General features: G+C 38.4%; 1 protein-coding gene across 3 annotated transcripts in view; it reads left to right on the top strand.

Annotated features, from left to right (window-relative positions):
* LOC104842049 (SERTA domain-containing protein 2-like) overlaps positions 1–14470 on the top strand; it is an 18295-nt gene extending 3825 nt beyond the window's left edge. Inside the window, exons 2-3 of one of the 3 annotated variants that reach the window (XM_010584124.1) lie at positions 2649–2777; positions 10812–14470. In XM_010584124.1, the coding sequence (XP_010582426.1) occupies positions 2719–2777; positions 10812–11667 (915 nt within the window). In that variant the 5' untranslated portion in view covers positions 2649–2718 and the 3' untranslated portion in view covers positions 11668–14470. Of the gene's footprint in view, positions 1–2042; positions 2778–10811 lie in introns of those variants that run through there. The other 2 variants (XM_010584125.1, XM_010584123.1) reach the window with 2 other exon arrangements.
* Positions 14471–16203: the final 1733 nt, after the last annotated feature.

Below are 16203 nucleotides of genomic sequence, written 5' to 3'. Positions count from 1 at the left end.
GGCCGGGTCTGGGGAGGCCGGCGAGCAGGGCGGCGGGAGCGGGGACCGCGGTGGAAGTTGTTAGCGCAGTTATAATTAGCTTGGCCGGGGTCTCTGGTAAGCTGGGGAGGAGGAAGGGGGAGGAGTGTAACTTTTCGCAGCTCGGGAAGCCCAAGGTTGTCTCTGGTTACTGCTGCCCGCCGCTGCGGGGGGAGGCGCGGGCGGGCGCCTGCAGGAAGTACCAACTAGTCTCCTTCCACAAAGGCCAAATGGTGGCAGGCTCCCTTGGGTTTTATTAGTACTTGTGCACTCGCAGGAGTGGCTGCAGGGAGGGTGGCAGGAAAGAGGCTTTCCCTGAGTCGCAGCTTTTTAATTCTGGCACTCGTGATCGCTGCCTCTTGAGAGTTGCGACTTGTGTGTTTGCTGCAGCTACATTTTTAATAGCAGGTTTTGTTTGTCTCGGTAAACGTGTATGTTAGCCTGAACTACAAGCAGGCGGATAAGACTGGAGGGGCATAAGCTTGGGCTCCTTTATGCATATCGTAAATTCATCTCTCTAATAGACGCAGTTAATAATTTCTGCCCTAGATAGGCCTGGAATTTTTCAAACTATGTTGGAACAGTTCATTTTCAAAAACATAGGTAGGAGCCCTGTGCAGTAGTTTTCTACTTTGTTTTTGATTCAGCTAAGATTCTTTAGTTCAGGCGTCTAACTGCAATGTGGAAAATACCATTAACGTTGAAATGAATGCTCTAATCTCAAATTTCTAAAGTGACCCATAAACGGGCACTAGGAAACTGCGAGGGAAGTCGGTGAAAAAGAAAGAAAAAATAATTTACTGGGCATATAATTCATAGTGATTTACAGCTACTGTGTGTCTTCTATGGGGTTTTTTTAACAGACTGTAAAAACTAAACCTAGCAACGTTACCTCTGTACTTCTTCCCGACACTCGTGTGAAATCATACAGGGGAAAAATCATAACCTCAACAATTAATTTTGTGGGAGTCCTTTAAAGTATATAATAAAGGAATTAAATTTGATAATTTCTTGGACTTCAGCTCCTTCTAGCAAAGGGGTTGGACTTCTAAAATACGATTAGAAGTATTATTAATTTTTTACCAAATGCTTTTAGCTTTTTTTTTAACTAAGGTGCTGAAGTCTAAAACTCTTCAACATTTTTAGTATGCTTGTTAGCTTTTTTTAGGATTCTTTAATGCTAAAAAGACTTCACATTCTAAAACGTTTGTTCTTTTATATTCATTGTATAGAAAATGCAATGAATGTACATCTCCCCCTGTGACCTAACAAGTACACTTTAATAAACCTCAGTAGTGACCTTCTGAAGTCCTGCTGTTTCGAAGCAAATAGGTTATGAATCTGCCTGTGTCTGTTTGTTTTTATATTTTTATTTACAAATAGCATGGGTTTCCTTATGATGGGCAAGAAGTCAGCTTCTAGAAGGAGGAGGGAGATATCAGTGTGTCTATTGCTGTGGATTAAATTTGGCATTCTCAGGTCATGGGCATTTTACTGCTGTTTTACTACATCTTTACAGTTCTGAGATCTGTAAATGGAGGAGCCCTTTGCTAGCATCAGGCTATGAGTTGCTATGTAAGATCAACTGTATTTGTTTACTTGTCTGTCTGTCTAAATGTAAGACTGCCTTTCAGTATGTATTATTTTAAGATTTGTAAAATAATGTATCAACTCTGGATCACGAAGGACTGTATTTATCTGGATAAGTACTGATCCTTGCTCTTGTGGTAAATTTGTGAAGTAATTGTGCTGTGGTTGGGGTGCATGTGTCTGTGTGTGTATGTATGTATATTGTATACAAAGAAACATGTTAAATACAATCCAGGCGGTAGGCTGTTAGCCTGTATAAGGGCTTTAATTCTTGGGATTAAAAAACTTTGATTCTTCAGGTGAAGTTGAGACCTCAAGAGCATGGATCATGCAGTTCCCTCCACATCTACTAGCCTAGTCCGTAGTTTACTGTCATTTCAGCCTTTTCACATTTCCCAGGGTTTCCAGTGCCTTGATCTAATCCATTATTTAATCTATGTGGTGTCTTGCCAAACTGCAGATGTTGCTATATCAGGGTTTTGACAAAAATGATGCCACACTGAATATTATATGCAATCATAGGACATCCTGCCAGCTATCTTCTCATATTGGTTTTGTGTGTGCTGAAAATGAGGGAAGTTAGGGAATTTAATAAAAATCTTAACTGCTTTCATAGCCTGTAAATGTTAGGGGATAATTCTGGAATGTACTTCTTTACAGTTCATGATATTGTGTCTCCCGATACGTGATTTCTGAGATGGTTACAACTGTAGATTGGTGTTCAGTAAGCTGAAGAAGTATCAATGCAAGTTCTAATCCTAAAGCTTAACACTTGGAGGATCAGCATTCTACCCTGTAGTATTCATTTATGAAAGACAGTTTCCACATTTTATGTGTTCATAGGTGGAACTGTTAGGTCCTCTTATTTCAGTGTATTCATGAACTTCAGGGGGTTTTATTCAGTTTAACTGTTTTAATAGGATTTAGCACAAATCATTTAAAAAGTTGTGTTGAATTCTGTGCTTAATACTTCTGCTTTAAAAAAAAAAAATCACATAGTAGTGAAATACTCTGTTGTTTGTTTTGTTTTTCCCATTAAGTCACATCATCCTACCTCGGTGGATGGCTTGGCCTCTTGAATAGTTCAGGACCCTTGGATGACCACACTTTATGCAAGATCTGGAATCTTCCTGCCTGGACTCCTTTCTGTTTTCTGAGGGTAACTACTTGTATGTTGTTATGAAATCATATCTTACGTGCATAGCACGTGTTGTGATAATCAGCTGTAGATGTTATTTTTGTGGGTTAGAATGGTAAACTGAAAAACAATTTTTAAAAGTGGGGTATATAATATAAAGTGAAGTGCTTTAGGCTTATTCAATAGTATAAGCTCTTTGGTTTGAATATTCTGAATTTGTATTACTTTTTTTTTTTCCCTTTATCAGGAGGAAGTATTATAATGTAACAAAGAATTCAGTATTGTCGTAAGATCACACTTCTTGGAAATTTGTTAACTAAGGCCAAAGTCTTATAGCAAGGTCCACTGTTCAGCTGCTGAAATTGACTGTTACAGTCTTGTGAGGAGAAGGCATTTTGGATACTGAAGAAGAGTTGTTGTGTGCTACTATGTTAGAGAAAATGTAAAGTGATTTCTAATTTGGTTATTGATAATTACTTACCTAAATATCCCATACAGAGGGCTAGAGTAAATGCATGGTCCTCTCTCAGGAAAAGAGAACTTCCTTTTTTTCTTGGTTGCTTTTACTGTTAATGGTCTGATTTTTCTGTTAAAGTATGGGCATGCAGATTTGATATCATTAATAAACTATAACTTTTGTTATTAATAGATCTTTATTTAGACCACTGTAACCCTGATGTAGGTGAATACATCCAGTATCTCTGTATTTGAAGTAAATAGATACTGTAAAGAAAACTGAGAACTGTTCAGTTGATCAGAACAAGCTGTGAAGACGTATGTCATCACGTTTGCAGTTCTAATGATCATCTGTCTCTCCAGTGAGATACTTTGGTGGAACCATGGTGGTTTGGTTCTTGCTATTTGGATTCCTTTATGTTCTCATTTAATTACAGTTTAGTTTTACTATGGGAGTTTCTAGATTTAGTAACTCTTGATCATGTGTTAGCTTTTGCTAACTACTATTGATCCTTAGTTTAAATGATTCTGGGCCCTTCTTACACTAAAAAAAAAACAACAAACATAATCCACTCAAAATTCCTGAAAAAAAATCTGCTAAACACACACTCATAAAAAATATACGTGAGCTTTATATGTAAATGTGGAACTAAATACACAAGCTTAGAGGGGGAGAGGAAGAAGAGTGGCAGGGGTTTAGTTTGTTTTAAGGATGGAAGTTTTTCTTTACCTAACACTGGTACTCCCTCAGCAGCTTTCTATATTAGCCTCTAATGATACATACAAGCTTCTGAGAATACAGTTCATGTACTGTTGTAAACAGCCCTGATCCACTTGTTTTAGCTTGTGGAAGGTACACATCCTGACAGAGGAGTTTCTTCTCCAGAGTGAAATGTTGTGCTCTGAAACTTAGCTGCGGTAGTTTGTAAAGCAAAGCTCTTACCGGTGCTTTACGTAATAAAATGGGAGTAAGGAACTTAGGAAGATGTCCTTTAAGTGCAGGAATTTTCCAGATCCCATTAGACATAACATAAACAGGTTGGGGGGGGGGGGGTTCAAACTAACTTTTAAGTCAAGGTAAAACTTCTCCCAAGTGCTTTGTAAACATCATTTCAGCGCCTAAAATACCAGTGTATGATACGTATTTATTCTCTACTTCCACAAATAGTGAAGCGACAGTGGGAAGGTTATGAATTCCAGCCTAATTCTGTGCTAGACTCAGTCTTCCTCTCATTCCTTTCCTCTACTTAATGAATACTATTCAGCCTACTCTTATTTTCAAAATGTGGGAAAGGAAGTTAGGCACATCCATAGGTGTGGGGGTTTTTTTCTGTGTGGTTTTGGGGTTTGGTGTTTGGGGGTGGGTGTTGTTTGGTTGGGGTTTTTTAAGTCTGAACAGTAGCATATCTTGGTTCTGTGTTCCAAGTTGCTTTAGTAGTAACAGACTTAAGTGTCCTGACTTAGCTCAGGATTTTGGTGACTAAAACATTGACATTAATTCTCCCTTCTTTGAGCAGCTATTTTCTGGTCGTTTCTAACTCCTGTAAAGAAGTTGTTACATAGGAGTTTAGGTATGGGATTAAGCTGGTAGGACTGCACTCCTCCCTGTATGTGCACTTTTAGCCACTTGTGCCTTCTCCAACAGTTACTCATCTCTGCTAAACTGGGGCAGGGCTGGGGGTGGTGGGGAGGCAATGGACTTAAATACATTTTTGTGTATTTTAAAGTGTCTTCAGTTCCAAATTACTTTTTACCTTGGTGTTTTCTAAGTTATTTAATCCTTCTTCGCTCACTTTTTCTTAATTTTTGCTATCGGCCAAGATGAGATGTTATGGGGATCTCCAATGCTTGCTGATGACACCAGATCAGATACACTGTTCTGTGTTGTCTGACAGCGTACTGTGTTACGTAAGTCATGTTCAAGTGATCAGTGTTAAGTCCGGATGGGAGAAAGGATTTACACTGTGTCTGTTAACTGTACCTTCAGCCTTACCTTTTTCTTGTGCAGCTTCTTATACATGGAATACAAGTCAAGAGCCAGTCCACCACTTAATTAAAACTATTAATGAAGTTGTGTTGCCTAAGCTGAAATGTATGTTGGATAGGGGAAGGATTGTAATTCAAAATAGTGTGCGGCATACATCAAATAATTCTGGGAAATAACCGTAACTGTAGGGATGTTTGTCTTCCTTTGCACTTCCTGCAGATAGATGTGTGCTTGTGAAATGTGCGTCCATGGAAGAGAGGAGAGAGCAGGAAATCAGATTATCAATTGGCTTCGGTCTGTCACTAGGAAGTTTACAATCCAAAGAGACTTCTGTCTGTTTTTATTGTTACATGTTTTCTACAGTTATGAGCCAAAGGAGACTTTGAAAGGGAAATACCCAAATTAGAACAGCAAGGAGTCTCTAATTTTGATTTTAATACTTAAGTTGTGTTACTGAAAATGAGACAGGCAGCTTTCACTTACGAGGTGCTTACAACTATTCAAATACGGTATTTCTGTCCTACCAGAAAAGTGATTTTTCACTCTGGGACAGTCTTGGGCTGAAAAATGCAACATTGTGGCTGTATGAAAAGCAAGTCTGAATTTAATAATATCCTAAAAAGAAAAGCCAGAAGGGACCACTATCAATGAAATGATTTTGACCTGCATAGCGCAGGCCAAGTATTTTATTGATGGTCTTACTATTTAAACATACTCTTTAATGGTAAATGAATAATTCTTGTGTAGTTGACTATAGTGCTTGTTTTGTGCATGAAAAGTTCATGTTCAGACAATACTAGCTGTGGCAGTCAGGTTTTATATACTAATGTTTTTTGAAGCTTTTCTTTACCAAAAATTAAAGCTCTGTGTGGTTCTGAGTTCTAAACATTGTTTAACTTGCTCTTAAAACCTTTTTTGGAAGGTGAGGAAGAGAAAATTAAGAAGTACTTTGCCCAGATAGAAGTAATTGAGGGGTTTGACATGCTGCGTTCTTCTTTGTGACTGTTTCCAGCTGTACTTCCTAACCATGTGTCCGTGGCAGCTGCACTGCACTATCAGACCCTGTGACAGATGGAGCTGTGTTTTTCCTCTGAAATGGTGGCATGAGTCCTGTATTGTCCACAACGCATCGCAATGTGAATTTTTCTTGGTAGCCTGGAACGTTTCTTCTGAGTAGCTGCACACTCTGACCAGGCCTGTTTGTTTGGTATTCTGTGTGGATTTGCCAACCAGGGACGTGCCTGTTCTCTCCCAAGTTTTTTTCAAACCCTGCATGGTGTAGGATTACAGTGCATGGATGCTTCCCATCTTAGCAGGGAGGAGTTTCTATGAAATGTCCTCCATGGAACTGGAAGGAACTGAGGAACACGCTGTCAGAGGCAGAATTTCTGTGTAGTCTCCTTTGTAGTTCAGTGACATGGATGGAGAGTTTGGCGCTCCTAAACATTGAGTTCACTTTGTTTCCTTTTCTCTATATCTGCAAAATAATTTTAATTAAAAAAGCATTCTGCCATAAATGGCCTGTGGCTCAGTTTGCATTACTATAATGAGAGAAGATGAGAAAATGCCAGAAAAAAATTACTGAGATGCAGTGTGGTTCCTCATTGTTCTTTTTTTTCCATGACAAAAGATTCTAAAATAGAGCATCTGAACTCAAAAAAAATCTGGTTGTTGAATTTTTAAGAAAAAGTTCAGGAGAAGGGTGACTTCCAGCTTGCTTTATTCTTTTATTATTGAACAGCTATGTATACATCTCACATTTGAAGTTGGCGTAAACTTTAATTTTTGTTCAGTTTATTTACTTACAAATTACAGAGTTATCAGATTGGCACGGTCCAAAATCCTGTTACTTGATCCAGTTTTTTGAGATCCGAGTAGGTTCCTGGAATTAGGCTGGAGTAAGGAGAGTGCAGTTTCTAGTCACTCTTTGTGTTTTAGTATGCCCAACTTGTGCTTCTTTGAACTGGCTGTGCTGTTCTGTCAGCTGATTGAAAGGACTGACAACTGTGCAGCGATCACTCAGTAATACAGGATTGTCTGGGCGTAGTAGCGTGGATTTTTGTGTGGACTTCTGTTTGTTTTCCTTAGTACCAAAAATTTAAGTGGGGGGAGCACTGCATAATTAAATAATGTCATCAACATCTTATATTGCAAAGTAATGCTATCAAAAGAGAGCATTTGACCACTGTGTGAATTTTGGGTTTGGAATGTGTGTGTTAATACGCAATGCTACAAAAGGACAAGTTACTTAGAAAATATGGAGTAGTTTAAGGATATGACCCTGTCAGAAATTCTTGTGCTAGAAAGTAAAGCAAAAAGCCTGATAAAATGTAGATTAGCTGGTAACAAAGGGGCTTTGTATCTTTTGTAGGTCAGCAGCTGAGTGTGTTTGACAAGAACTGAAATTTAATGTCTCCTGTAGCAACCATGACACTAGTCATTTTTAAATCCACTGTACCAGTGGTACTCTGGTTTTCATTAGCCTTTTCCAAATTTTTATGTAACCTCTGAAGTCATCTAGCTTCTGGAGGGAGACTTAGGGATCCTTGCAGTTAGGCAAAAATCATACTAAACAGGCAGAATTTCTAAAACATAAGATAGGACTATGTTTGTGTACTTAAGAAACAATAAAAAAATCTTTAACATCTAGAGAGTGGGGAGTCCTAAGTAGAAACATTTGAAGTTGGAGCAAATAATGTTTCTTGCACTTCATTTTTATTGTTCAGAGTGCTGTCGTGCTCAAGCTTTGTTACATATTTCTAGAATGCTCTGGAACAAATTTTATGAAGGAAAATTGAGGAATGAAAAGGAGGGTGTCTGCATATATGAGCATGGAATATTTAGTCTAACTACTGTATGAATTTAAAAGTTAAAACATTTCATTTTAAGTTGTTTTTGTGAAATTGTAGATCCTTGCCTATGATAGTTAGCTTGCTCTTTAAGCTCGCTTACAGAATTTAAATACTAGCACATTTTTGAGATATTAGAAATCAACATTCTTTAATTCAAATACATAAGTCTAGTATTTCCTGTGTGTCTAACAAAGTGTAAATATATATATTTTAAAATATATTAAAAGCAGTAAATCGTCAAAACCAAGCATTCTGAACATATAAAAAGTTAGAATTCCTGTTCCTTGTATGGTCTTAATTTTGTTCCCTTGTGAGTGAGTTTTGGTCTGCTTTAGTTAGTGGAGAGAAGAAAAAAAAACCAAAACAAAACTAGTGTGCAGTGTATGGGAAGGATGGTGCTTAGTGAACAAATAGCCGTTTTTATTCTTTTTGGTAATGGTATGGGGTAATGCCTTAGGTAGTACACAAAACTTAAATGCTACTTAAAATGGAGAGTTAATAATTTTATTCTGAGTTTTCCAGGATTTGCAGACACTATTTGTCTTTGTGATATGTTATGAGTTGGTGTGTTTAGCAACAGTTTTACTGTAAAGTCCTGCATAATTGTGATTTTTCCATAGATTGTGTCTAAAATTATTGATTGCTGACAGTGTTGTCAATAGTTTGACTGAGGATGCCTGACAGACACACACACACTGCCCCTGAAAATACTTTCTATTATTATATTTGGTGCCTGAACTTTGTATCCAGGTTTCTTCTGATCTTGTTTGTAATTGAGTGCTCAGTACTGTCTGGTTCTTTTTGCTCTAAATGGAGTGCTGGAATGGGGGAGCGATACGTGATAAGTGTGGGAAGATCACCTAGGTGAATAGGCACACCGCATCCAGACACCTTATGTTTTTTAAACAGATTCAGCTGGTGCTGTGGCAGTTCAGCAGAAAACTCTGGAGTAAAACAGACTTCCAAAGTTAAAAAATTTCAGCAGTGGTAAAATCACAAGTAATTAAAGTTTGTTGTTGTTCTAATAGTGAATGTGTTAGTAAACTGAACTGTAGGCCAAACTACTACCTGTTATGTAAAAATGCATTCTTATGACAAATACAATTTCATCCAGATATGTCCCTAAAAAAAAAAAAGAGTGGGTATGATCAAGAAGTCTTAAACCTGAACTCCTCTAGCATCTGTCTGTTTTTTCTTGTGTGTCTTCCTGAGAAGTATGCACTGCTTGCTTACTGCTTGCTTACTTCCTGTTCCTCCAGAGGAGCCGAGTTCTCCAACAGTCTTGTCTAGGCAGATGGATGTAGCCATGGAACCCTGCAGTGCTTCCTACAAATCTGGAGAAATCCCAAAAGTAAAAGAGGCTTTATCCTGCTGCCTTCTCCTTGTCCCCAAAAGTCTAGCAACAGGCTAGCAGCTGGCAGCTGCAGCAATCAGCTGAGCTATTGCTGGCAGTATCCAGTGCTCACATGAAAAGGAAGCTGGGAGGCCCTCTGCAGCATGCGGGGTCTGGATCATTGTGTGTGAAGGATCTGCCCTTAATCTGCCACTGGGTGTCTAATTTATGATTGCTTAATTTTTTTTCAATTGTTTGGGAGCAAGGTGTCTGTATTCCATGGACACATCAAGATTTTACCAGTATTCCTGTGCATGGTATACTCCTTTTCTGTGTTTATACCAGTGATTGCATAGTGCTTGTTGTCCCTAATAAAACACTTGATATTTTGAATGGTAACTGCAAAGTATCCAAGCATGTATTTGTTTGGATCACGTGTATTTTAGGTGTGCGTGCATACACTTTTTTGTACCACAGTGTTCTAGACCTACCATATTTCAATGCAAAAGCACACAAAGCAGACTGAAAGCAACTAAATTCTATTTCTTTTCTTTTAGCTGTTTATCAAAATTGGTCACTTTTAAAATGCCATATGATAGCCTCTTGCTGGATGTCATTAGTGTTAAGTCAGTTGCAGGTTGTGAGCCATGAGCACCGGTCATGATTCTGTGAGCTCTGTGGCCCAGCCAAATTTCCTCCCACTATTTAGCTAAACTACTAAGCTATGGAATGGATATAAGGATCCCATGGGAGCCCCTGTTGTTGGTCTTACTGGGTGGTTCAACTGTAGTAAAACAACTTTAAGTCACCAAAGAAGAGGGAGAGAAATGAGTTCTACAGAGAGTTCTCAGAGACACTGAGACATTAAGAATACCTTAATGAGAGAAAAATGGGTGTTGAAATTAGCTTTAAAATCTTACCTGCTGTACCTGGGAATGAATGTTAAAATGAAAATGTTGAAATATTTTTGTATAGTTATTATAATCCTTAGTATGAGCATCAGTTTTATTTCATGTGGACATTCAGATATTTCTCATTAATTTTTGTATGCTATTAATTTAAATGGATAAGAGGCTAAAAAGCTCACCTACTAAAGATTTTAAATAATGAAATTTATATTCTTATAGTAGAGTTAAAATTAAACCTTAAACCCAAAACTCTAGAAGCATATAGCTTTTTTAAAAAACAGTTACTATATTTCTTTCATGTTTTCTGTTTTAAAAAAAAGATTGTTCTGAAATAATAGAGCTGAAAAGTGCATCTTCTCAGTGAAAGTAGTATCAGGTGTACGACTTTATTCTATCTTTAAATGTTGTATGGCATTAGAGTCTAAGTTAACCGATACATTGTACACTACAGACTTTTCAAAAGCGTCTGTTGAGATCTTGCAGAAGTGTTAGTCTTGCCCAAGGTTAATTCATAATTTCTCTCTTTCAGGTTCATGTTGGGGAGAGGTCTAAAACGCAAGCTGAGTGACTATGAGGAGAACATGGCTGGTCTCTCGAGTGCCTTTGATTCCAGTCGAAATTTGCCATATCCACTTAAGAGGCAGTTGGTGCTTAATATGTGCCTCACCAAGTTACAGACGTACAAAATGCTGGTGGAACCGAACTTGCACCGCTCTGTCCTCATAGCCAACACAGTACGGCAAATTCAAGAGGAAATGAGACAAGAGAGTAGTCATCAGCCAATTAATGTCTGCCCTGGCATTACTCCTAGTTCTCACAGCTACACAGGGATGGAGTCATCTGGGATTTCTCTTCAGTTGCCTTCAGGTATTAGTCAGCAAGAGTCTAACTGTTGCGACTTACGGTCTGTAGAAGACCCAATTGAAAATAGCCTGCTCATAGTTTCAGATGATGATATGTCATCTGCTATTTCGTCTATTCTGAAGGATTTAGACTTTGTAGAAGATATAAGCCCGCCTACTTGTCTGGTTCCTACTGGAGACGACCAGCCAAAGTTTCCAGAAAATACTGGTCTAAAACTAGAAGATGATAGACAGGATTTGAAGGGAGCTGAATGTGTGTTTGGTTCCTTTGAGATTTCAAATTCAACTAGCTACTTGAAGGATTTGGCAATAGATGACATTTTTGAAGATATTGACACTTCAATGTATGATTCAGACTTTTGCTGCCCTCCATTAATGCCACCCAGACCACCATCTCTTGCTACAGAAGAACCATTGAAAACCTTTCCATCTTGTAATTCTTCTTCAGCAAGCAACATTCAGATATGTAGAACAGATCTGAGTGAGTTGGACCACATCATGGAAATTCTTGTTGGATCCTGATACTTGTTTTACCCAAAGATACTTATTAACTGCCACTTTCATTTGGTTTCAGGATAAAAGCCACTGGAAAAGTTGTAAAGAATTCTTTAAAACACAAACTAAAAATAATTTGTCCGTAGTGGGATTTTCTAAATAATTCCAAATCTTATAAACCAAAAAAAGTGGCAGATTTTTTTTTTAAAGAAATATTTATTTATCAGAACTGTGCAATCATCTTTTTCCTTCCAGGGTGTATGTGGAACAATAGGCACATACCCTTATCACCCCTCATGCCTCTTTCAATAAACTTTTTTATGTGCAATTTTTAATTTGTCAGAAGAATTTACATGCAAAACAAATTTCATACGAGATGATCTTTTACAAAGCCTCCACTTTATTTTTAATATCAGAGTCTGTGCCAGGTTGGCATACGTCAAGTTGCATAGTTGGATTGTGTGGATTGCAGGCGCATTACTAGAGATGGGTATATTTTAAAAATGAGACACACTTCGCTTTCTTTTGGTCAGCAAAGCAGATCAAGACACTGATCAACGAAGTCTCTTGCATTTTCTAAAGCATTCAGAACTATTTATTTTTGTAAATTTTATAGTCTTTCTACATTTTACTACGTTATTTCATCATAGTTCAAATATAATGGACTTCTAGTTGGATGTGTTTAGCACTACCTCTGAGCTGAAATGCTTTAACTCTTTCCAGTGCTTCGTCTAAGACTGCAGATCCTGTTTCTATTTTTTTTTTCTGGGGGAAAGTACTTCTAACTCATTAAGCTGATCCTTTGACAGTGACCTAGCTGATTTGTGAAATCAAGGGTATTCAATGTTTAAAAACTTTTAAGTATTTACAAATGTAATTTATATGTAGATTGTGCAATTTTAACATTTTTCTGTCAGTATTATGTGCTTAGATTTTGAATAATCTTGGCGTTCTTTAAATTAAAACTTACTATGTACAGGTAGCTTTTTAATCTGTTTTGGAAAACACTGTCCTTCAACCCTGCTTTCACTACAAAGTTTAAGATGATTTTTATGTGCAATATTATTTAAAAAGATACACATTTGTATACCTGGCATTGTGGAAAGAAACGCTTCAAACTTAAAACTTCTAGCACCTTTGGGGGATACTCAAGAGTCAACATGTCTGTATCCTTTAAGAAACAAAGCTGAGAACACTTCTTACTACACCAGTGCTTACTGCTTTGAATACTCCTGAAATACTCATTGATACGTGGTGAGTCAGTGCCGATGACCAAGTACCATCGTGCAGCTGTGTCTGTGGGAGCTCAGGGGTCTGACCGCTCAGATGCAGCGCCAGGGCTGGGGCCTGCGTGGGCTTTGGAAGCATCGTGGTGGTTGCTGCTGCCGATGCTGCAGATTGTTCTGGGGAGGGAGGGATGTGTGTCTATCGCAGGTGTGTATATAAGTATATATAAGCGCACTAATTAACTGAAGATGAGATTTGCAGTGAGAACTATTTCCATAAGACAGTTTGGATACTGTGTTTCAGCTTGAACTGAGGTCTATATTGATCTTTTCTATTGTCTTCTGAACTACACACTTGCACATTAGTTTTGGGGGTTTTTTTATTATTTTTTAATTATAAAACTTTTACTTTGTTCTTGAAAGCTGCAGCACCTGTCTTGTAAGAAAATTTGCAGTTGTAAAAGCTTTGCTTTGGTTTATTGGTTTTGGGGGCGGGGGGTGGTTGTTGTTCTGCTGAGACTTTTCATGAATGGGGCATCGGCAGAGGAAAAAAAATGTTGCCTGTGTGTTGCATCTCACAGAAGTTGAAATCCTGGCCCTACTGAAGGGGCCGGGGTGTCGCCTAGTATTTCTAGTCTTAACTGATGCTGTGGCACACCTACCTTGTGCAAAGATCTCCATTTTTTACTGTGACTATTTTGGTTAACAGTTAGCTGCCGATACAATTTGGTATCCCAAACCAATGGAGAACCAGTTCAGGTCACATCCTCGCAGCCATCTGGGTTGTTTAGCAACCGAAGGGTATAAATGTATTTATATGCATATAATGTATTGATTCTAATATAAAACCTCTGATCTAAAGTATTTTGAATTGCTGGATAAAGGGATTTGTTTGAAGAGTGTATAAATAGTTCTTGAAGAGGTACAGCTTCAGAATGTACACAGATTGTGCATTGTGTATAGACTACTCTGGCTTTTCCTCAGCCTCTACTTTTGTATTAAAGATATGACTGAATAAATCCTTGAAATATTAAGGGCCTTCTGCACTGTGATGAAGCAGAGTTGTGGTTAAAAATGTCTTTAAATTCAGTAATGAGGGATAAAATAAAAAGACTGCATCTAATTTCTTTTTGCATTTGAAAATATGGAATGTTACTATGCAGTAAAGATATTTTGGTATGAAAATTGTATTATGTAGCAAATAGTGAATGCTTAATAAATCCACTTACTCATGTTGGAGCCCCTACAGAAACACAAGAGAAGACAACTTGCTTTTCAGCATTTACATGCTAAAGTTTTTTGTATGCTTCAGAAAAAGATTAAATTGTTGGTAGATGTTTTATCAACAATTCAAAATGCAATTTTTGTTCAAGTGCTTGCTACAAAGCTCTGTTTCTAATTGGTTGCTTGCATCACAGTGCCAAGACCATAAGCTGGTATGTAATGCAGTTCGGTTATGTATGGAATTATGTGCAAAGGGAAGTTTAATTTTTAAATATGCACAAACTAATTTTAAAATCCTTCCATGTAAAATGAAGTTAGAGGCTAGTTGTGGTGGACCTATTTATTGTATGTTTGGAAATAAAAGCCACAGTTTTGCAGTTTAACCATTTATATTTTGAAGCCTTCAGTATGTGACTGTTTTAAAAACGAAACAAAAAAACATGGTACCTTGCCACCCTTCATTTGGTCTTTTGCTCACAAAGATGTAACATTATCCCTAGGTTGCTGCTCTTGTACCTTTTTTTTTTTTTCCCTCCCCCCCCCTTCTTTCTCCCCAGAAATACTTGTAATACTTAATACTGTAAATACCTTACACAGCTTTGCTGTTACGGAAGTTACACATGCCACCATAACAGGGTTCGACTCGAGGTTTCCGTGTAAGCTGAATGATAGATTCCTTTATGAAAGTACTTTTTATTAATAGTGCTACAGCTTGAGCCGGGTGCCTCCGGAGAGGGACCCAGAAAAAAGAAATCCCTGGGCAATTATACCCTTACAGTCTAAGCTCCCCGCCCCTCTCACGCAATAATTTGGACCAATAGTAATATTAAGGTCTGGGGTTGTCTTGCTTTGTATTGGTTTGACTTGTTTGCCGTTTTGTTCCTAAGCGGTTGCTATGTGGTCATCTTACACCATATCACTTCCTCCCAGGTTGTTTTGGCCAATTCTGTAGTTAACTATCCGGCATGTTGCAATACTGTTCTTACAGTTCATATACCACAATCTATAGGCTTTGTCTGCTTTAGCTATTAATATTTAAGCTGGTAGCTTTGTCCACTCTAGCCATTATTAATGTTTAAGCTGTGTTAGCTCTAAGTTTTGACTAGCCTTTTCTACAATGTTGCATCCCTTTTACATGTCCTGTCCCCACAGAGCATTTTTTCCGGCTGGTGGGGTGGGGGGATTCCTGTTACGAACAGGTGACATATGTTTGTTAGCATTTTGCTGTCCTCTGGATTTTGTCTCAACTGCCCTACGTAGTCTTCCAGGCCCACGCAGTTCTTTGTGTTGCTTCAGGGGTTGTCACGCTTTAAAGCAAGTGTCAGATACGAGTGTCCTTGATGCACACACTGTTGACACTTCAGACTTGCATACTTCTCAGTCTGGGACAAAAATACTGCCACTCAGTGCAAGTAGAGGGTTGCTTGCTAGTCTGTGCTAATCCAGATTACACCAGTGACTTCAGGTTTAAAGGTTTCCAACCTCTTCCTGTTGTGGACCTCTAAAATGACATCCTGACTCTTCTGCAGTGAACTTCATTTTATTGAGGAGACTGCACTGGCTGCTACTTACAGACGAGGAATTTGTCCTGCCTTTTGTCCTGGAGCCTGCTGACCACAGTGTGAAAAGCATAGGTCTAGAAGTAACTTCTTCACAGGAATCTGGCTTTGGCTGTGAGGTGGTTACCATTGTGGTGTTGGCCCTGTGACTGCATTATTGAGCAGGACACCACTGATACTGCAGTAGACCTGCTCTTGTACTGATGGGTCTTGAGGCTCAGCAACAGAAAATGCTGCCTTGTGAAGGTATGCTGCGGTTTAGTCGTTCAAGGAAATATTTTTGAAGTATTGCTTTCAGGTCATGTTGAGACTCTTTAAAGGTGGTGTAGGGTTTCATGTACTTTCATCAATTTTAGCCACACTGAAAGATCTGAACTTAGAAGTGTGCTGAGCAGCACAGCTCAGTGCAATGCTGGTTTAAAATGTGGCTAGCTGCGGAGGTGCAGGTACAACCCAGAGTGCTCTGTCTAGCGCAGTATCCTGTGTACTGGAAGGGAGACTTAAAAAGACTAACTTTCCAGGTCAGGCAAGAGTAAAATACACTAGAGAAAATA

Source organism: Haliaeetus leucocephalus, unplaced genomic scaffold, assembly GCF_000737465.1.
Source record: "Haliaeetus leucocephalus isolate CR32 unplaced genomic scaffold, Haliaeetus_leucocephalus-4.0 Scaffold944, whole genome shotgun sequence".
Classification (NCBI taxonomy): Eukaryota; Metazoa; Chordata; class Aves; order Accipitriformes; family Accipitridae; genus Haliaeetus; species Haliaeetus leucocephalus.
This window is presented reverse-complemented; position numbering and strand designations above follow the sequence as displayed.